Raw genomic sequence first — 23,818 nt, forward strand, 5'->3', positions numbered from 1 at the left:
GGAAACGTAAGAAGGAGAAGCTGGTGGCTGATGTTGGATCTCTGAGCAGCAGCTGCGTCTGGACCTTCACTGATCAGCGCTGCCCGTACACGTCCAGCCACAGCAAGGTCCTTGATGTTATCAAAGCAATTTGGCCCCGCTTTAATCATCGGGAAAATTGAGCAGCCCCCCCTCCCGTACCCCCCTCACTTTGGAAGCAGACTAAATCCAATCACTCATACGAGAGCTTATTGATTGATGTAATCTTATTGGAGGTGAGGTGGTGGAGGGGACACGATTGATTGCTTTTGTCTGCTACACATGTTGCTCTCGGTCGGCGATTCGTGTCCACTTTCATCTGGTATTTAATCTCTGTGTGAAGTTCTCAGATCCCCCCCGGCCTCACCCCGGGACCCATCCTCACCCCAGCGGGGCTCACGGCCCACAAGCCGGCTTCATCTGATCTCTTTAAAACCGCTGTCATAACGATGAAGTGCAGCCTCTTCACTTTAGCACTTGCTTCCTGTTTGATGGCGGTACAGGTGGTGGTTAGCTCGTTAGCTGTAGCAGCAGTGCCGTGTGAGACTGAAGGAGAGTTCATGTCTGCCACATCTCACGGTGAGATCAGCCCCGTCCTCTGCAAGTGTACATGATTAATGTTGTTTACTAGTTTAGGGTATAATCATTGACTCCCATGTTCTCCAGACAAAGCCCAGAGAAGGAACCTGAAGGAACCTGCAGGTTACTGATGCTTGTCGCTTCTGCTTCGCCCCCCCCCCGTCCCCGTCCCCGTCCCCGTCCCCGTCAAGCCTCCGTGTATTGACGGTGCTTGTGACCTGAAGACTTCCCTCCTCTCCTGCAGCCTGCTGTCTGAGCCCAAGTGGCTGAAACAAGGCAATGAATTTATCACAAGTAGGTAATGCAATTACCTCGGGAGGGGCCACGTGACGGGAATCAATACGACACAAAGCACTCAGACATCGACTTTCATCCATGACAAAGTGCGCCGGAGTCTTTCCATAGAAAGAGTGGATTATTGGACTGCGAGCCTCCTACTTGATTTACTGTCGGGTCACTGCAACATTAGAACAGAGCCATTGTTTTACAAGAGGGGAGAAACCAGGGGGCTGCTGAAGTCAGAGCGGCTTTATCATCTGGACACAACTCATTCACAGCTGGATGAAAGGGAGTTCTCACCTGCTGCTGTGTGACTGGAGGTTGTGTCTCCAGCAGGGGGCCCCAGTGAACTGAGTACAACACTGGAGAAGAGAAGATCTCCAGGTCTGTGGGACTCTGACCCGCCCAGACACTCTGCTGGTACCTCGCAGCACAAACAGCCTGCAGTCCACTGCAACTCCATTAAACCAAGTCTATGACCAGGTTATCAATTAAGACATAAGGCCCCCACAGGGCTTGGAGGCTCATGTTCAGTGTGTAATGATTAACAAAAAGGGGTAGGAGGCACCACTGTGCAGTTTAAAGAGGAGACAGAACGCGGTTGAGGAGGAGGAGGGGAGAGCGTGGACCTCAGGAGGCATCGGAGCGGACACACACTGTGGGAGTCAGTGGGATAAAGAGACAGGGAAGAAGCTGGGGAGTAATAGATTGCAGCTGCTTGGCCACACTTCCCACACAGCCTCAGCTCTTGTGTTTTCTGTTTTAATAGGGGGGGAAAAGGGTGAAGTCAGCAAAAACAAAATGCCGCCATTAAATCATCTCCCCGGATCCGGTGTCAGAGCAGTAATGGGAAACGCACTCATCATCGGAAAGGTTACCGCTTTCCAGAAACCTCCCTGCTAGCTCTTCTGTTGGCCCCTCCCCTTCCTGCGTCTCATCCCCTCCCCAGAACCCAGCTGGAGCTGCTGTCTGCTGCTCGCTCCCCACAGACCCCCGCTGGAGGATGAGGGATCGGGCAGCTACAGTTCACCACGGTGAGTTGCTTCCATCTCTCTGTCTTCTCCCATGTTTTGAGTATGCCCCCCCCCCCACCTTTATCCATCCACCATCTCTACCGATGCTGTTGTATTCTTTAACACTCAAATATACATTTACAGATGGACCTCAGATACTAATGTCCAGATGAAACACGATGTCCAGCACTGATGTGAGAACGTTAAGACACGAGCAGGATGCTTTTATTCTCTCTCCATCTGCAACGAGCTTCCCACACGCTGGTTCTGCCTTTTCCTCCAGCAGTGTTCTGGCAGCTTCCTCGTGGATACAACGTCATCCGAGGACCACGAGTGTCCTGAACACTTTGCAAAGACGAGACCGAACATCCAGGCAGAGGGCTGCAGATACAGACGGCACCACACACCTGTAGTGGCTCGTACGTGAGGCTTCATTTAGTAGATCTGTACAAGTCTTCAGGTACGTAGTTCTACTCATTGTGCCTTTAAGACTGCTGTGAATCTTCTGCTCCGAGGCGAGGAACCCTTTGTTATTGGACTTCATCAGTGCGACGGACACGATGCACATGAAACGGATCAAAGCTTCGTTGATGTGAGAACTTTAAACTTATTCTTAGACATGAAGCATTAAAATAAAACAGCAGCTGCAAAACTGTGTCCCGACAGTTTAAAGTCTACGCTGATCAAATGTGTCAGAGTGCAGAGAGTACCCCCCCCCCCTTCAACAAGAAGGCCACTTCCCAGGTGATAAATCACAGATGACAGAGGGCATTACACGCACAAACGGACTGCCGCACCTTTAGAACAATTAAGTAGCTCGCTGACACTCATTTATCACTGCGGCAATAAGGTGAAAAAGTCAAGAGTTTATTAAAGCTCCGCTTAATGTTGAAGAGCTGTAGGCCAGAGGCCGAGACACATACACGACAGCAGCAACGTTCTGACTTCATAAGTATCACAGTAATACAAGTACACACATGAGAAACCTTCCCTTTGGAGCAGGAAGTAAACACAGACCAACACTCCATTAAAAGAAAACTTTCAGACGACGTCACACATCAGAGTTCTGTTCACGACACAAACTTATATTCCATCAAGTATGGAGGCACAACAAGTATGTTTGGCCTCTTCAATAAATACTGTACACATCGTCAGATACCCGGCACTCAGATCCTACATCACTTACAGATGTAAATACAGCCATGCAGTGAGAGAGAGATGGGACAGGCTGGTCCGGGGTCACCAGGTCCTTCTGCACCAGCTCTCTGTTTCTGCACACGGTCCAGAGAAACAGCAGCACCGCCGCTCTGCTCCCGCCAGCGTGCACACAGGCCGTACGGCGGAGTGACACACGAGGGCACGATGTGACACGTGTCAGGGGCCCTGACGGGGCGGCAGGCAGCTGTTGTTTTGACAGCATTGACTAAGGGCCACCGGGGACACGGAGACAACGCTGGGCTTCTTTCTGAGGACGTGTCACTTCAGCTGTCACAGAGGAAGACTTCTAAAGACTAATATCTAAGAGCTATTACCACGATCCACTACTTTCTACTACAGATGCTTTAAAGCATTGACTGCTACACTTGATACACAACACTGACTCTTCTTAAACTTAGAAAACACAACACAACACTCAGTCTGGGTTCAAGTTTGTCATTTGAAATGAAAATCCGGGTGTTTCAATCAGTGATGAGAAGTTGTACGGAGGGTCAGACCAATGGAAAGTCATTCGAGGAATTATTCTGGACAGCGTATCAAGTCAGAAGATGCACAAATCAGCAGCACGTTTAGTTGTCAAGCTAAGGCTCTTCCACTCAGTTCCTGCGGAGGATCCGAGCTGCCGTGTGAGCGATCGAAGCTCGTCGCCGTTGGACAAACTTATTACAATCAACTAAATCTTTACGATCCCAGGAGCATTTCAGCTTTTTAGAAAGCGGCGTCTTCTTTGAAAAGGTGCGTCTTCAGTGGTCTTCATGGTTCATTAGTGTCACTGTTGTCATCACAAAACTGAGAATCTGCCTTTCGGTCAAATCAAAGGGATTTCCACTGCATAGCTGATCTTTCACTGTCCAACATTTCAAAAGGAAATAAATCACATTAAAGAGGAAATGATTTATAAATGAACTTCAGCGGCTATACACTTCTGTCTCTTCTTCTGTTTGTCAAACATAAAGAGGTGTGGTGGGAATTTGCCAAAATGGTTTAATACATGAATAGTATAAATACATAACGTTTTAGTTCTAGATTGCATAGATGCAACTTGAACCACAACTGGTGACAAAAACAATCAAACCAAGTTACTCGTAGTGTAAAAGCAGTCCAACGTTAACCAAAACATCCCGACTCCGTGTTTTGGATTCAGTTCGTTGGACTGTTGTCGGTCCAGTTTGGATGAGAAGGGGTTGCGGGCGGCGTGACGGTCTCACTCCTCAGCCTGACTCGAGCGCCATTCTTCAAACGCTTCAATTTGCCTCTCTGTCTCTAAGCCAACGGTCATCTGGGCCCGAGTGTTTATGGGAGGGGAGGTGTCTGCCCGGCTCTCACAACCTGTGCAATGCAAAGATAGAAAGAGTCAGGGCAGCACACCTCACCCCCCCCCCCCCCCGACCAGCAACCCGCACAACTTAAACACTGCCTCAATTAAACACGTTGGAGCTTTTTCTTTCATTTTCACTGCTCTTAACGTTTCAGAACGCAGTACAAGATGCCACTACATGTAAATGAATCACTGGATATGTTTGCATGTACACTTCCTGCACGTTCACATTAACAGCCTGCCAACAACGAGAACAATTTAGAACTTTTTATCTATTTATTTGGCTTATAAATCGATTTTCCTAGAACCCAAAGTAACGTCTTCACAAAATGTTTGGCATTTATACAACAAACAAAAACAAACTTAAATGTTTTTACAATTACCAAAACAGTTGCCAAGTAATTATCTGCTGATTGAGTAAATGTTTGAACTTGTTCTTTAACTGGAAGGTGAAACATCTTTACAGTCGAAGCAGTTGCAGTTAAGAAGTTAAGTTTAAAAATAACAAGCAGCAGCAGAGGTGCGTATGGACGACCATGTTGTTGTAATGGAAGAAGTGCAGGAGGACTCGTCAGGACAAAGATGGAGCAGATGAGAAATGAGGGAGAGGATATCAAAATTATACATTTAATAATTTTACAAATATGTTATTTGAGAATAAACAGTTAAGTTGGTAGACTGAGAAAAGAAGTGAAGAGACACAATCAAAAAGGTTAGTTAGGTTTCAACAGAAATTAAAAAAGCAATAAAGTGGTTTAACATACAACGAAAGTTCTGGAGAGGCGATATGAATTACAAGAGAAATGTTTGTCCCAACAAGGTGAAGATGTCCAGACAACGTGACGATGTCCCGACAACGTGACGATGTCCAGACAACGTGACGATGTCCCGACAACGTGATGATGTCCCGACAAGGTGAAGATGTCGAGACAACGTGACGATGTCCCGACAACGTGACAATGTCCCGACAACATGACAATGTCCAGAAAACATGACGATGTCCCGACAACATGACGATATCACAACAACATGACGATGTCCAGAAAACATGACGATGTCCCGACAACATGACGATGTCCAGAAAACATGACGATGTCCCAACAACATGACGATATCACAACAACATGACGATGTCCCGACAACGTGACGATGACCCGACAACGTGACGATGACCCGACAACATGACGATGTCCAGAAAACATGACGATGTCCCGACAATATGACGATGTCCCGACAACATGACGATATCACGACAACATGACGATGTCCAGAAAACATGACGATGTCCCGACAACATGACGATGTCCCGACAACATGACGATGTCACGACAACATGACGATGTCCCGACAACATGCCGATGTCCCGACAACATGCCGATGTCCCGACAACATGACGATGTCACGACAATGTGACGATGTCCAGAAAACATGACGATGTCCAGAAAACATGACGATGTCCAGAAAACATGACGATATCACGACAACATGACGATGTCCCGAAAACATGACGATGTCACGACAACTTGACGATGTCCAGAAAACATGACGATATCACAACAACATGACGATGTCCAGAAAACATTACGATGTCCAGAAAACATTACGATATCACAACAACATGACGGTGTCCCAACAACATGACGATGTCCAGAAAACATGACGATATCACGTAAACATGACGATGTCACGACAACATGACAATGTCCAGAAAACATGACGATATCACGTAAACATGACGATGTCACGACAACATGACGATGTCTAGAAAACATGACGATGTCCCAACAACATGACGATATCACAACAACATGACAATGTCCAGAAAACATGACGATATCACGTAAACATGACGATGTCACGACAACATAACGATGTCCAGAAAACATGACGATGTCCCGACAACATGACGATGTCTAGAAAACATGACGATATCACGTAAACATGACGATGTCACGACAACATGACGATGTCCCAACAACATGACGATATCACAACAACATGACAATGTCCAGAAAACATGACGATATCACGTAAACATGACGATGTCACGTAAACATGACGATGTCACGACAACATGACGATGTCCAGAAAACATGACGATGTCCCAACAACATGACGATATCACAACAACATGACAATGTCCAGAAAACATGACGATATCACGTAAACATGACGATGTCCAGAAAACATGACGATGTCCAGAAAACATGACGATGTCCCGACAACATAACGATGTCCAGAAAACATGACGATGTCCAGAAAACATGACGATGTCCCGACAACATGACAATGTCCAGAAAACATGACGATATCACGTAAACATGACGATGTCACGACAACATGACGATGTCTAGAAAACATGACGATGTCCCAACAACATGACGATATCACGACAACATGACGATGTCACGACAACATGACGATGTCCCGACAAAATGCCTGCTTGGATCTCATTTCTTATTTTATCACAGAATTCCAATGTCAAAGAAAAATCCTGCTTATTAGATGCCCGACACATGAAATCCCAAGCGAGGAGCAGAATAAATTGTGCTATTCATTACACCTTAATGAACTGTGCAAATGTATGTGGCAGGTCAATACAGGGGGCCCATGGAGAAGACCCTCAGCCCCCCCACTCTGCAGAGCCCAGGCGGCCAGAGCCTAATGAAGACTGAACTTTAATCATCAGGAGGATATGGCTGCCTCACGAGACCCCACACACACACACACACACACACACACACACACACACACACACAGAGCATGTCTAATAACCCCACCCCCGCCACACACACACACACACACACACACACACACACACACACACACACACGTCTAATAACCCCACCCCCACAACACACATACATACACACACACACCCTCACCTCACGAGGTTCTCGTTGTCTCCCGGTCCCCTGCAGGTTGTACACTCGGTCCTCGTGTCGTCAGCTTTGGGTTTTTTCTGCATTGCAGACTGGCGTTGTCGGCGTTCCCGTGGCAGTGGTTCCTATGGAAACACGGATGACTAGAATCAGAGCTGTACGGGAATTTGTTGGTGGTCGGGATGTAAAGAGGAATGAAATGTTAAACCGGGGAGAGACGAGGAACATTTCCCCGACACAATTCATGAAAGTGAGTGTTGGGAGGAGACCCGTGAGGATGCTTCACCGTCCACATTTCCTATGTTTGTCATTTCTTACGTAATTCTAGCATCTTTTAGAATTACCGACTTCTGTGTAGTCAGACTTTTCTAATCCTTTAAAGTAAGGATTCATGGAATTGTTCAACATTTTGTTTTATTTTATTTAGTTTCTTCCTCCATAAACGCGCTGCAGGGTGGAAACAGGAAACTTCTGAAAGCTTCTGGTGGTATTTACCTTTATACATCACATGTGTTGCAAATCACTCATTATATTAACCCATTAATAATGGGTTAATAAATGGATCAAAGGAAATAAGTGGTCCTTAAATATTCTTGAATCCATTTATTATCCTTATTATTCCTCCTGATATCCAGGTGAACTGTGAGCAGCACGACCTGTCAGGTGGATTTCTAAGACATGGGTAATATTGGTGAATATAAGAAAGATAATATAAGATAATAAAGTGAAGTAAGTAAAGGGTTCACGTTGAAGGTGTAGGTCATTATGTCGCAGCAGTAGGTGACAAACCTCGACTTTATCGTCTCTGTCTTCACTGAGGGGAACCCTCTTCCTCTTCTGCCCTCTGGTTCTCTGCAAAACACAAACATGAAACTTTTGAGCAGCGTCAAAACACACAACAATAATTCAGTCAACTCTCTCCCGAGTGGGTCGACACTCACTTTAGTGTCATTTCCTGCCTTTAAAGTTTCCGTTTGACTTACTCACTAAAATCTCTGCAAAGCGTCTTCTGAGAGCGTCCGGCTGACAGGAGCTGGTGGCTGGACGCTCTCGTTACAGCTCGAGATGTTTAGAAAATTGTAATAATGAGTTGTCACGTTGTGAGCAGCCTGCACACACATGCAGCTCATCCTGCTTCACACTGTTCCACAGACCGGTGGCAGCAACACACCAACAAAGTGAGTGAGAAAGAAGAAAGAAGGAAAGAAGACTGCTGGCAAGCAAAGTCAAACACTGCAGGATGAAACATCCCAGGATTACCTGAAGGACACACACCTGTGTGAGAAACACGGACTGTAAACCTTTAGAGCAGCGTCCGCTCCGTGTCCTGAGACGGATCTCTTCGTTTCAACACATGAAGACCTGTCAGCAACTGGCTAACACTTCCAGAGTCCTGCTGTGGCACTAAATATGACGTCTGAACAGGAACACACTCCTATGGGAGGTAAACGATGCCGGGTGGACGTGCAGCAGCACTCTCCTCTCCACACCGCTCTGACGGGTGCCGTCTCCCCGCACGAGACGCAGACGAGCATGAAAGGAAATACAAATCAAACATCCCCTTCTTGTTGCTAGCGAGTGGAGCTGCTGGGGAGGGTTTAAAAGAGGAAGAAAATCAACAACATATTTAAACAGATTGTGAAAACAATCCCATCTGTCGCCTTTGGCTCGCCACCGCTCGCCAGATGGAGCACTTATCATTAAGAATGCGAACTGCAAGAATGCTGCCAATTGGCTCCTGCAGACCTTCACCGCCAAACAAAAGGCCGACATTATGTAGTTATTCCTGCATTAAAGTGGCGTCTGTAAAGTAATCTATAAGGCCAGGCTCAGGAGCTGCTTCAGCTAAAAACAGCTCGGCTAATCTCAGGCTCTGCTCAGGTGAGGAAATTAAAACTGCAGGCAGTTTATAAGTCCCGGGCAAAATCAATCTTTTAATTAAGTACATCAGTGCATCTTTAACAAGCATGAATCATTTCACACAGGATTAGAGAAATTAACAGAGCAGAGGAAGTGGTAGTAACTAGATAGATTAACTTAATTCTCATAATTTCCAGCTGATTAATGTCATATGTTCATGCGGGAGGTTTAAATGTTAGAGCTTTGTATTACCACCTTCAGTAACGCTCTCGACCCCTCCAGTCCCCGTTAAACTTCCCTTAAGTGGCATCAAATGATTACAGAGCACTTCTCCACGTATTGTTTTTAACATGCGGCTGCCGTGGACAAAGAATAAAGGAATCCTAAAAGCTTAACAACGTTAGGGCTAAAAACAACCCATAATGCAACAGTGTCTGCACGTGCTGTCGACCTGAAAGCAATAAGCGAGGTTGTGAACACGTATTAAATATAAAACAAACTGCTCTTCCTTCTCTGTATTTTATTCTCAGGATAATGTACTTGTGCTTTAATTGACTATTTCAGAAGAAGCCCTTCATCCAATTAGTGCGGTGATTAATGAGCTCGTGTGAAGCAGCAGGGCCGGGATACAACCTGCCGACGGTGAGAAAGGCTCCGTATTAAAGCTGATCCACGGCGGTCGGACAAAAACCTGCGTTTCATTTACGCACCTGAAGAACAAGTGTGTGTTAATGACGTGTCCGTGCATGAAGCTCAGTCACATGAAGTGTTTGAGATCTGTGTAAAATCACAGGGTGCTGCGACATTACGTACGAGCTAAATACAACTCAGCTCACAGGTCGACTTTAAAGGTTTTCCTCCAGTAGGCAGTATCCACCACACACACACACACACGCAGGCACGCACGCACACACATGCACACACGCACGCACACACAGGCATGCACACGCACACACACACAGACGCACACACAAACGCACACACGCACGCACACACACACGCACACACAGACACACGCACGCGCATGCATACACACACACACAGACGCACACACAGACGCACACACACACACACACACGCAGGCACGCACGCACACACATGCACACACGCACGCACACACATGCACACACGCACGCACACACAGGCATGCACACGCACACACACACAGACGCACACACAAACGCACACACGCACGCACACACACACGCACACACATAGACGCACACACAGACACACGCACGCGCATGCATACACACACACAGACGCACACACAGACGCACACACACACACACGCACGCACGCACGCACGCACACACATGCACACACGCACGCACACACAGGCATGCACACACACACACAGACGCACACACGCACGCACACACAGGCATGCACACGCACACACACACAGACGCACACACGCACGCACACACACACGCACGCACACACACACGCACACACAGACACACGCACAGACACACGCACGCGCATGCATACACACACACACAGACGCACACACAGACACACGCACGAGCACGCACACACACACACACAGACGCACAGGCATGCACACGCACGCACACACACACACACACATGCACACGCACACACAGGCACGCACGCACGCACACGCACACAGGCTCGCACACACACACACACACAGGCACACACACACACACACACACACACACACACCCACCCCCCCCCAGCGGGAGGTTGATTAGCCAGTCATGATAGATTGAAACATGGCTTTAGAGAAGTGCCAGTGCTTGGGTTCCTGGTAAAAGCATTAAAAATGCAAAGCAGGGCCCTTTTAGCGTCTGCCATAGCACGCCTTGCATTTGAAGATAAATGCTGCACTGAAGTGCCTCGCCCCAGTGGCTGCGAGGAAAATAAGAAAACTGCCTAATCCCTGAGAGCTCCAGCAGGGGCACATGTCTGGGCCCAGGGTTTCCAAACCTCAACAGAAAAGCACATTAACCCAGACCGCCACTGTGCTCCAACACTCGGCTGCTTCCCCTGGAAGACAGAGTGCAGAGAGGAGAAGAGAGGAGAAGAGAGGAGAAGAGAAGAGAGGAGAAGAGAGGAGAAGAGAGGAGACGTAGAAGAGAGGAGAAGAGAGGAGAAGACAGAGTGCAGAGATGAGAAAGAGAGAGAGGAGAGGAGAAGAGAGGAGAAGAGAAGAGAGGAGAAGAGAGGAGAGAGGGAGAGAGAAGAGAGGAGAAGAGAGGAGAAGAGAGAGAGGAGAAGAGAGGAGAAGAGAAGAGACGGAGAAGAGAGGAGAGAGAGGAGAAGAGAGGAGCGAGAAGAAGAGAAGAGAGAGAAGAGAGAGGAGAAGAGAGGAGAAGAAGAGGGAAGAGAATGAGAAGAGTGATAGAGGAGAGGAGAAGAGAGATCGAGAAAGAGAGCCAGAGAGGAGAAGAGAGGAGAAGATGCAGAGAGGAGAAGAAGAGTGAAGAGAGAGAAGAGAGAGAAGAGAGGAGAAGAGAAGAGAGGAGAGAGAGGAGAGGAGAAGAGAGAGAGAGAGGAGAAGAGAAGAGAAGAAGAGGAGAGAGAGGAGAAGAGAAGAGAGAGAAGAGAGGAGCAGAGAGGAGAAGAGAGAGAAGAAGAAGTCAGAGAGGAGAAGAGAGAGAGGAGAAGAGAGAGAGAGAAGAGAGGAGACCAACGAGAGCGACGAAGAGAGTGAAGAGAGAAAGAGAGAAGAGAAGAGATGAAGAAGAGAGGAGAAGAGAGGAAGAAGAGAAAGAGAAGGAAGAGAGGAGAGAGGAGGAAGAGAGGAAGGAGAGAGGAGAAGAGAGGAAGGAGAGAGGAGAAGAGAGGAAGGAGAGAGGAGAAGAGAGGAAGGAGAGAGGAGAAGAGAGAGAGAGAGAGGAGAGGAGAAGACAGAGTGCAGAGAGGAGAAGAGAAGAGAAGAGAAGAGAGGAGAAGAGAGGAGAAGAGAGAGAGAAGAGAAGAGAAGAGAAGAGAGGAGAGAGAGAAGAGAAGAGAAGAGAAGAGAGGAGAAGAGAGGAGAAGAGAGGAGAAGAGAGGAGAAGACAGAGTGCAGAGAGGAGAAGAGAAGAGAAGAGAGGAGAAGAGAGGAGAAGAGAAGAGAAGGAGAAGAGAAGAGAAGAGAAGAGACGCTTCTCTTTGTTCTCTTCTTTACTTGTAACAGAGACTGTAGTCAGGAGCAGCTTCAGCACAATCCAAGAGGAACGTTCCCTCAAGTCCCAGGTGAGCGGCACTGGGTCACATCCAGACAGTGGGAAAACAAAAAGGGAAGTGAAAGACAACCCCGGCCGCTCCCTCTCCCCACCGAGCTGTCAGATATCAATCTGGAGTGTTTCTTGAGGGAGCGGGGGAGGCTGCTCGGTATCTCAGGATCAGAGTGTGGTCGGCACAGATAAGTCGGATCCAGTGAGGGATGGAGAGGCTTCTGTTCCCTCTCACAGCTGACACCAAATGTTACACTACATGCCGACAGTCCACATACTGTCGCTCTTTAAGGCCGGAGGGAACCAAACGCTTTGTGGCAACACGGACACAACGCTCTCTTCTCACACGTCTCACTAATGTTGGCTGTTATTATGTATTATTCTCATCATCATGCTTTACATTGTACTGAAAGCTGTCACTGTATGACTGTCGTGCTTGAGGCAGATCATCTGAAGACACCCTCTGCCCCCCCGCAGCGCTGCTAATGGCATTTACAAGAATCCACCCGGAGGGAAACGGACAATCAGAGAGGAGCAGAGTCTCACGCAGCCGCCGCTGGTGAACTCGGGTCGGACTACGTCTTGGGCTTCAGGACAGCAAACACTGATTTCAAACATCAGTTTATTTCCCATCAGACTTCCTGCTTCCTGCTCTCGTCTCGCAACACAGACGAGTAATCTGCATCTGGTTGTGTCTCTGCTGGTGGGAATACACCGTCGTGTCTCTGTGAGACGCTCGGGGAACCAGAACTCCGCTTACTCATTTGTATGGAGTGCAGATCCTCCGGTGAACAGAGTGGTGTTCTGGTCGCGTCTCGTTGTAAACGTCGTCTCACCTGATGTTTCTTGGGCTCTGGCGACATCTCCTGTGGGATGAACTTGATCGGTCCTTTGATCTGCCTCCGGGACCGCTTGGTGCCGTCCGGTAGCGTCTCCATGGCGATATCGGCCTCGTCGCTGCTGGCCTGGTCACACTCTGAGCATTGCCTGAGAAGAAGGAAGAGAAGCTCATTGTCTCATCACATCTTTAGTCTTTACTGTCACAAACAGCTTCTGCTCGTCTAAAGGGACACACCAACAACAAACATTACAACACTGTTCTTTGATAGCGTGTGTCCATCAACACTTAGCTCAAAGCAGCGCTGTGTCCGAGTACAGCTGCACAAAGTGATGTTCAGCACCAGGAACTAACTTCTAACCTCAAGTTCATTCAACGATCAGCTGATCAATAGTCGCTGAGTCACTGCAGTGTAATCATCCAGTGGAGATGATGCTCCTCCCTGTGCTCTGTGCAGATGACGGATCACACGTCCTCTTTATGCACAACAGAAGTACGACTCAGTGTTTCATCCACACAGTGAAGAGAAACGGAGGTAAATCTCCTCAGTCTTTACCCAAACCTTATCAGATGTCCTTGCCAGTACACAACCCTATTAAATAATACTGATATTTACTGCAGCTTCCTCGTTGTACACAGAGCACTGCAGCCTGTAATCTGTGCGGCTGCTTCTACATGCACAACTGAGATTAGTTATGACTCCACATCCACACGCTTCTATTATTCACCCAGTAAAGCAGCAGAGCTTGATGCTCAGAAGGAAAGCTAGAAGAATGACTCCAGTCAGATTGTTTCAGACCAACAGAACCTTTAAGAAACCAGAGGAACATCTCAGAACATCTCAGAACCAGCTGCACTAAATCTCCTCAGAGATAAAGATCTGCAGCCGTCGAGAGAAGAGACGTTTCCACATCTCACCGTCCGTCATCTGATAATCCTGCTGCCTCCGACTGGCCTCAAATGTCAGGAGGAACATGAATAAACAAACTCTGGATCTTAATGTGTTACTGCTCCCCCCCCCCGGGTCTCCACGTCTCTCACCAGTAGCTGTTCTTGGTCTTCTTGGGCATGCGTGTCAGCGGCGGCTCCAGGCAGCCCAGGTGATAGTAGAGCTTGCAGGTGTCACACAGTACCAGCAGATGTTGGTCCTGGTTCTTCTTACAGATCCCACAACTGCAGCAAACATGAGACACCGTGAGAGATGGTTAGGTGTCATTCAGAGAGAAACTCTTTTATAGAAAGATTATACAGAGGTTCTAACGGTGGTGGACATCTGCAGCATCACAAGCGCTCCTGCCTCCGGCTTTTGATATTTAAAACAAGCGCACCCTGCTTCACTTCATCGTTAACCTTCATGTTGAATCCTTCCTGTTCTTCTCTCAGCCTCTCGGAGGACTCACCTGTAGAGGATCGCTGGCAGACTGGAGGACTTCCCTGGGGTTCCTCCCTCCTTCTTGCTGGGCTTCCTCTCCTTTGGGGCTTTCAGAACCGCTGGGGTGTTGAGTTTCTGCCAACAAGGAACACGTATCACAAAGAGTGTGTGACTCTGTCCTGTCTGTGCTCACACACGTCACGGTAACACGGTTTCAGATGATGTCATCAGTGATTTGAGGGGGTTTTAAAGTCTGTGACTGTCAGAGGAGGAATTTAACATCTGATAATAATATATATTGAAATCAGAACATTAATTATGTTACTGGGTCAGAATAGAGCGAGATAAACAAAGCAGATCAAACTGGCTCAGGGTCTCACATCAAAGGTCTGGATTATAACCTGGACGCTGTTTCTGGACACATCTCGTGCTGAGCGTAAACAACTTCTCCATTAATCTCCAGTGTCCCGCGGAGCAGGCATAAATGTGAGGAACCAAAGAACATGGACGAATGAAACCATCTGGATACAACAGGACAAATAAAATGTTGTCTTGTAATCCGGGTTAGTTGACCTCTCTGTGTTCAGCGGACGATGCTTGCTTTGAATGGAGAAACTGATGTTTGTTGATAATGTGAAGATAAGCGACATGAACAAAGTCTTATTCAATAAGTTTACATCAGGGGCCGATACAAAGATCCATACCATATGTAAATAACAAATATATGTTCTGACAACATGATCTCAAAGGTCACAAGGTCACCTTTGCATCTGGAATAGATTACCTTGGTGCCATGAAGTTTGAGGCAATAGAAGTAGATGTATGTATGTTGCCACAGGGTTCGGTGCAGCTCCTATATAAGGGGCAGGATTGTCTTTGTCTGAGGGACACTACGCGGTTGTGCTTGGAAGCAGGTAGTGTTCTCATTATTAGTGTTTGTTGTGCAACAAAATAATAATTAATCAACTGTATCTGTGCTTTATTAATTCCCCTCTGTTTCATACCACAATGTTGTGAACTTTTTTAAATGACTGAAAACAAACTGTCAATCATCTCCTTTGAGGTTAGTTGGTTTCTATGTAATATTCTCTCTCCACCCGGAGGTTCACACTGAAGCGCCGGCTGCTGTGTTGCACAGCTGCTTTGTGTTGCAGAGTTTAGACTTGTGCAGATAAAGTGTTGGAGCTGTAAAAGTTCCAGTGGAGATGTGAGGAGTGAAGGAACCTGCTGTATGTGGCAGCAGCCAGTTTACTCTCAGGTGCATCGCTGCCAAGCAGGTTAATTAGAAAACGTATCTCGTAGGGACGAGTCTGTCACTACACAGACAAGGTTTTCCCTGAGGATGCTGTAATCTGGGCGCTCGCTCTGCCTGCAGCGGCGAGGGAGCATCCCCGCAGGGAGGCCTGATAGAGGGGGCGACCAGAGCATGAGGGGCCGCCGGGCTATCAGCTCAACCTGGACCACAGTCTGCATCCGGCCACAAGGAAATGTCTCCGCTGCCGATATGGAGCAGTTTCAACATTGTTAACATGCTTTATCAGACAGATGAAGTTTAAACGTACAGATTGTAAACAGCTGCCCGGCTTCCTGTCACACGGCCGCGTCCTCAGGGAGAGTAGAGAACATCTGAACATTACAGGAACGTTCTGCAGCCGAGCATTTCTCTCTCTTAGAATATATAATAATATGCTTCATAATGAAGACGCCACTCAACCTTTGTGCTTGTTGATCCACAGATCTGACAGTTTGATCAATGATTTATAAAAACAATAAATTATGAACTTTCACCATTTTCAGCTTCTTAAAATGAGAATTTCTTTTATTTATAGATTCATCGCAGAATAACAGATTATTCACATGAATCCATATTGAAAGTAATTATTACCTGCAGGCCGAAGTCCACTATTATTATTATTATTATTATTATTATTATTATTATTATTATTATTATTATATTATTATTATCATTATTATTATCATTATTATTATTATTATTACTATATATCATATCATTATTATTATTATTATTACTATTAACATTATCATTATCATTATTATTATTATCATTTTTATGACTATTATTATCATTATCATAATCATTATTATTATTATTATCATTATTATTATTATTATTATTATTATTATTATTATTATCATAATCATTATTATTATTACTATTATCATAATCATTATTATTATTATTATCATTTTTATAATCATCATTATTACTATTATTAACATTATCATGATCATTATTATTATTACTATCATAATCATTATTATTATTACTATTATTATTATTACTACTATTATTATTATCATTATTATTATTATTATTATTATTATCATAATCATTATTATTATTATTATTACTATTATTATTATTATTATTATTATTATTATCATAATCATTATTATTATTACTATTATCATAATCATTATTATTATTATTATCATTTTTATAATCATCATTATTACTATTATTAACATTATCATGATCATTATTATTATTACTATCATAATCATTATTATTATTACTATTATTATTATTACTACTATTATTATCATTATTATTATTACTATTATTATTATTATTATTATTATTATTATTATTACTATTATTATTATTATTATTATTATTATTATTACCTGGCAGGTTAGTTAGATTATTTTAATGCTTCACCATTTTGCTGATTCATTATAATAATAGAATTAATATTTGATCTTTTCATTCAAATGACAGAATCAGTCAGAGATATACTCATTTAAATAAATAGATTCTGGCAATTTGTGTAATTCCTGGTCATATTGTTTCAAACTACATCATATTCAAGGACTTTCCAGGATTTCAAGGACCCATGGACCATGTACGATTGTAGTTTGGAGATAATAACATTGCTGTGGTTTATGTCTACGTTGTATAACCAGTTCATCTGAATATGAATATATTTCATTCTTCTTTATTTGCAGGTGTAACGTGAGAACAGAAGCAGAACTAAAGGAAGCTCCACACCTGTGATTTATGGAGGATACCTGCGGTGCCCTCAAAGCGCCTTCGGCTCTGAATCGTGCCAGATTTTTGGACCCTGGATAACTGCAGGTCTAGTGCGCAATTATATTTATAATATCTGCCGGCAAGTAGCCGTTTGTGCCTCATGGCAGTTAAAAGCGGGTGTTTTCTTGTGAAGTTGCCAGCAGAGCTAAACTTCCAGGAGCATCAGGAACAGAAGCACTGGCTGTACTGGAAGAGGGATGACGTCCCAGTAGGGGACATCAATAATTTCTGCAAATGCACAGGCAGGATGACAAATAGGAGATGAAAATGTGGCAGATAGATGACACAAAAGCATGCGGTGCGGTGACTGATGTTGCTACTTAAATCGTGCGTGTTCATAATTAGGTGATTTATGGTGGTCATTGCAGATTCACTGCCAGTCTCCTTCTAGTTCCTGTCCATTCTGCTGCCTCGCCACCGCATTAACATCATCTGACCATCTATCTCCACGGCTCACACCCCTCAACGACCACTTTTAATAAGGCTTTTTATGGATTTAGCTGGTGCTTATATACATAAAACTCCAAAGGAGTGAGGAAATAACATCCATTCTCTTGAATCCCTTTATGTAAAAGGGTCACAGTTAGCAGCTCTCTCGCTCTTTGAGGTCGAGATGTGCGACGACTAAATACTGACAAAACATAGAATACGAATATGCTGTGAAGAGACGCATTATTATATTATTCTGGATCATCGCTAAAGCTTCATTACAAGCTTTTCTGGAGCTTTCAAAACTATTGTGTGGTTACATTATATTATATATTATATATATCTCTATATATATATATAATTATAATGTATTTTATATTAGTATATTTATATATAATCTATGTAGTATAATATATATATATATATATAGTATAAATATATATACATAATATATATATCTATATATATATATATATATATATATATATAAGAGTAGAGGATAGTAGAGAGATATAGATAATAGTATAATAGTATATAGAGATATAATAATACAGTATAATTATATATATATAGGATAAATATATTTATATATAAATAAATATATATATATATATATAATTAATATATATAGTAATTATATATATATATATATATAATTATATATAGTATATTTATATATAATATATATAGTATAATTATATATATATATATAGTATATATATATATATATATATAGTATAAATATATATATATATATATATATATATATATAGTATATATAGTATATATATATTTATATTTAATATAAATTCTCACAATGACTCAAACTTCCAGTTTCAGTCTGCTCTAACAAAGCAACAGAAAAGCTCTCTGTATTTCTCTCTCTCTCTATTTTTGCAGATTCCAATTTACGATTATTAAATAACCCGTCAGCCGCCGTGTCACATCTTGGCAATTGGTTGTCATAGAAACGAGAAGCGGGAGACAGATTTTAATTCCCCTCAGACAAGTTTGACTTCATGACGGTCAGTTATAGAAGCAGGGCGACAGGCGGCATCACCGCTACATGAATAACATCAAATCACTGCTACACTGATCAAATACATCTATGAGCAGGAACCTTCAGCTGATCATGTGGGGGGGGGGGCAGGATGGTTGTGTGTGTGTGTGCGTGTGGGGACAGGAGAGAGGGTGTGTAGAGGCAGTGAGGGTACCTGGCCCAGGATGCCACCCAGCAGAGTCCACATGGCCTGGCCTTCACTCCGCAGCTCTCCATTCACATTCAGCAGCTCCTCCAGGGACTCACAGAGCTGTGGACACACACACACACACACACACACACACACACACACACACACACACACACACACACACACACACACACACACACACACACACACACACACACACACACACACAATCCATCAATCCCTACTCCAACTTACTTTACACTACAAAAATTCTATTAGTATATCTATATATAGATATAATATATAATTATATAATATATATATAGATATAATATATAATTATATAATATATATATAGATATAATATATAATTATATAATATATATATAGATATAATATATAATATATATATAGATATAATATATAATATATATATATAATATATAATTATATAATATATAATTATATAATATATATATGTTATATAAATGAATATATTGTATATATATAAAAAGTCATATTTTGTATTGTAAAAAAAATGTTTTTATTTAGTTTATTCTAATTTTATTATTATTATTTAATTAAATGTTTTCAAAAATGTATAAATATATTATATATAATATATTTATAAAACGGACATGTCAAATCAAGCAATCTGATTGGTTCTTAGCCGTGGTATAGTGAGCGTCAGTATCCCTCCGCGTCTGAGAGAAAGCTACACCGTACAGCGGTTAAATGACGTCCGTCAAGAAACAAAGTAAGAAACCCTCAAAGACCACGTGCAGAGCAGCTGTTAGTGTTGTTGCATAGCAACCACCTCGCACTATGTTCTGTGCAGAAGGCAACGGAGGGACTATTTTATGTTGAACATTATTAAATCATTATTTAATAATAAAAACTATTGACATTGGAGTGTGTATTTTTCTTTCATATTGCCACACTTGGTTTTATAAAAGCAACAGCTTCAGACTGTGATATATGCTCATTATATCACAGTTAAGAGGGTGGTACTACGCCCCTTACCTGTGATGTAATGACATTATATATAATATATTATACATTATAATATATATATAATATATATATTTATTATAATATATATATAATATACATATTTATTATGTTATATATATATATATATATATATATTATATAATATATAATATATAATATATATATATATATATTATATAATATATAATATATAATATATATATTATATATAATATATATATATATTATATATTTATTATGTTATATATATGTTATATATATATATTATATATATTATAATATATAATATATATTATATATTATATATAATATATAAATATAATATAATATATAATGTCGTGATTGATGCACATGAAAAGCTCCTGAGTTCTGGTTCCTTGGGCTCACGGTCAGAGGGGGAGGAGTAAGTGTGTGAGTGTGTGTGTGTGTGTGTGACTGGAGTTATAAATGTTAGAACTCATGTTGCAGGTCAACCTGTGAACGTCAACACTTCATCTGGTGTGTAAGAGTTGAGTCTGGTGCCACAAAGTAAAGCTCCATCACTCAAAGCCTCACGTGCAATGACATCCCTCCGCTGGCATTCTCTCCAAGGCCAAAGTCATGTAAGAGCAACTCAAGCGCTGCAATTAGCAACACACACTCCATTAATAACGCTTAACACGCACGGCAGAAGACTGAACGCAACATTAACTCTTGTGACTTGTACTCTGCTGCTGTGTTCTCCTCATGGTGACAGATGGAGCGGCCGCCTCTTCAGAGGTCACATGGTTGATGAGAGGAAGGCTCGCACAAGCCAAGCTGAACATCGTCCATAAGAAAACCGAGATAACAAATGAGGCAGGATGAGGCTGCTTAATAAGGAGATGTAATGTTACTGAATGCCACCGGACACTCACAGATGGATTGTGCTGAGAACAGAGATCTGGAGCCCGGTGTGGTAAACACACTCCTGCCATCCCTGCCGCTCTTTCAGGACACGGACGCTCTGAGCTAAAGGCTAATGTCAGCTGACACGGTCACTTTGATAATGTTTACCAGGTAATCAAACTCCACTGTGGTTTCGTGTGTTGGCGTGCCAACATTTGCTCATTAGCAGTAAACACAAGGTACAGCCGAGGCTCATGTCACCAGCTTTGCAGATGTTTAATCATAAAGCAAAGGACACAGCAGACCCAGCGAGCGTGGCGAAGAGAAGCCACAGAGACACTAGTATAAGCGTTACCCTCTGGCTCTTTAATATGGAATAGAATATATAATGTTTGTGTGAGTATAAAGTGATGTTAGATGTTACTGGGAGCTCTGGCCCGCTCACCTTGTTGTACTCCACGTGCAGTTTTTCTTGCTCGCTCTCCAGCTTGTCTTTCAGGTTCTTCTGTTCAGAGATGTTGTCCTGGATCTGGATCATCCTCATGTTCCGCTCTGAATATCAATGGGACAAAAATCAATAGCACGATCACAATCTATATACAGGAAGAAGCACACGAGTGTACTGATGGCAGATAGGTAACGCAGGAGGCTCTCAAGGTTACCAGCATGGCGACATCATCATTTATTTGGGAAGAACAAGCTTTTATTCAACATTCACACAAGAAGTTAACCGACCTGCACAACACTATTAATATCATGAGACCAGACTTCCTGCACTCTGGATACAAGTGTGTTACTAATGAGACCTTATTGATGCTTTACGTGCATGTCTGTACATTTAAGTGCATAGCGCACAAGACAACGATAGGAGGGGGGGGGGGGGGCAGGTAAGCATGAAGCCGAGCGCTCTGACGCACAATAGAGCTGCTTTTTGAATAAATGTGTTTTAATGCAGAAACTGCATGAAAACAGTATTTGCACTATATCTTTGCTTCCTTCTTAAAGTGACAGCGTCCTTGTTTGTTAGTGTTGGAATGCAGGAGGTGGTGAGCGACTGAACGCAGCGTCACACAGAACAATCAGATCAATACACGTTTATGTTCGTCACACTTTAACTCTGTATCTGTAATATAATAATAATGATGTCTGTATCAGTGACGGGAGCAGGACGAGGTTGCTCACCCAGGTAGTAGTTGACGAAGTCTGCCGTGAGGGCGGGCTGCTTGTGTTTCCTGCGTCCGTCCAAGCTGGCGTTGGCATCAGACGTGTCGACGGGGAAAATGTCGGTGCTGATGCCCATCAGCTCCGCCTTCCTCATCAGCTTCCTGATGGCTGAGGCACTAGAGGTCAGAGGTCGCGGCAGCTTCTCCCGGGGCACCCACGCCTGAGGCCGCGTGTTCCTCGACAGCTCTGCTTTCGCCCTGTACTGCTGCAGACGGGTGGTGATCCGGGCCTGCAGGGACACACACATATATTATAATATTTACATGTTATTAAAGTCATGTGATCCCACAGCTAGTCTTCAGCAGTGCACTTACCTGAGCCTCTGGAGTCAGCTGCTTCTCTCTCTCCTGCAGAGACACCTTACAGTACGACTGCAGCGCCAGATAATTCTTCCTTTTCCACTTCCTGTCAAAGCGGTCCGCATGCTGTTTGCAGTACGCAAAAAATGGATCAGCAATATCCTGAGGAAACAAAAACACATAAAGCGTTAAATAATCAGTGAAAGAACGGGAACGTTATCGTTTGCTGCGTGGACACGTTACAACGCAGGAGCTGGAAACAACAACCGAACGTGTTGCTGTGGATTCTATCAGCCAGTTGAACTGCCCATAGAGCCACATCACATTAATATACTTAAAGAAATATTAGAAAAGTACTTTTCTGACGGCTGGACACGGCAGGATGTCTGCGCTCGCTGACGAGCTGTTGGGACCCGCTTGTACTTTGAGTTCTCGGCTAATGCTAATGCTAGCCCCGTGCTGGGGACTGAAGGAGCAGCGCTGGAACTCAGCTGATCAGAATCAGAAATCCTTTATTTGTCCCACGACGGGGAAACGTACCGCGTTACAGCAAAAGAACAAGAAAGTAAAGTGGCGAGTGCACAATTAAATAGAATAAAATACAGTAACAATTATTAAGATAGACTTAATAATCAATGTCTTATTCATTAAGTGTACTAATGATGTATACCATATGTTCATGTCTGAAGACATAACATGAGGCCCAAGCCCTCAGGAAGTTAAGGGGGCCTCTCAAAGGAACGAGAAGATGACCTCCACATTGTTTAGATTGCCGTGGCGCCATATTGTGTCTGGACAAGTCAATGTTGATGATTGAAAGGTTGGGTTTCAGAAAGTGTGTGTGTTCAGAACAGCTCCTATATAAGGGCTAGAGTCTCTTCATGAGTCGGAGCTCTACGCGGCTGCTTGGAAGCAGGTAGTGTTCTCATGGTTATTGTTTGTTGTGCAACAAAATAATAATTGTTAAACTATATCTGTGCTTTATTGATTCCTCTCGGTTTCATACCACAATGTTGTGAGCGATAAATATCCACGACACAAGTACACAATGTAATCATAATGTATGTGAATCTTTAAAATGTGTAACGGTGTGTGTAAGTTAAAGTCTTGTGTTTCGTGTTACCTGAAGTCAAATGTACCAATGAAAAGGATCAGCGGAGGTTTTGTTCTGA

General features: G+C 43.5%; 1 protein-coding gene across 2 annotated transcripts in view; it reads right to left on the minus strand.

Annotated features, from left to right (window-relative positions):
* The window catches only part of phf14 (PHD finger protein 14), a 61,789-nt gene that overhangs the window by 35,810 nt on the left and 2,161 nt on the right, over window positions 1–23,818 (minus strand). The window contains exons 5-14 of one of the 2 annotated variants that reach the window (XM_029442982.1): window positions 22,662–22,808; window positions 22,306–22,576; window positions 21,569–21,675; window positions 19,267–19,362; window positions 14,597–14,703; window positions 14,238–14,369; window positions 13,195–13,345; window positions 8,097–8,159; window positions 7,311–7,432; window positions 2,736–4,436 (exon numbers count right to left, since the gene is read on the minus strand). In XM_029442982.1, coding sequence (XP_029298842.1) covers window positions 4,430–4,436; window positions 7,311–7,432; window positions 8,097–8,159; window positions 13,195–13,345; window positions 14,238–14,369; window positions 14,597–14,703; window positions 19,267–19,362; window positions 21,569–21,675; window positions 22,306–22,576; window positions 22,662–22,808 — 1,203 coding nt within the window. In that variant the 3' untranslated portion in view covers window positions 2,736–4,429. Of the gene's footprint in view, window positions 1–2,735; window positions 4,437–7,310; window positions 7,433–8,096; window positions 8,160–13,194; window positions 13,346–14,237; window positions 14,370–14,596; window positions 14,704–19,266; window positions 19,363–21,568; window positions 21,676–22,305; window positions 22,577–22,661; window positions 22,809–23,818 lie in introns of those variants that run through there. The other variant, XM_029442981.1, reaches the window with a different exon arrangement.

This window comes from Cottoperca gobio, chromosome 11 (assembly GCF_900634415.1).
Source record: "Cottoperca gobio chromosome 11, fCotGob3.1, whole genome shotgun sequence".
NCBI lineage: Eukaryota > Metazoa > Chordata > Actinopteri > Perciformes > Bovichtidae > Cottoperca > Cottoperca gobio.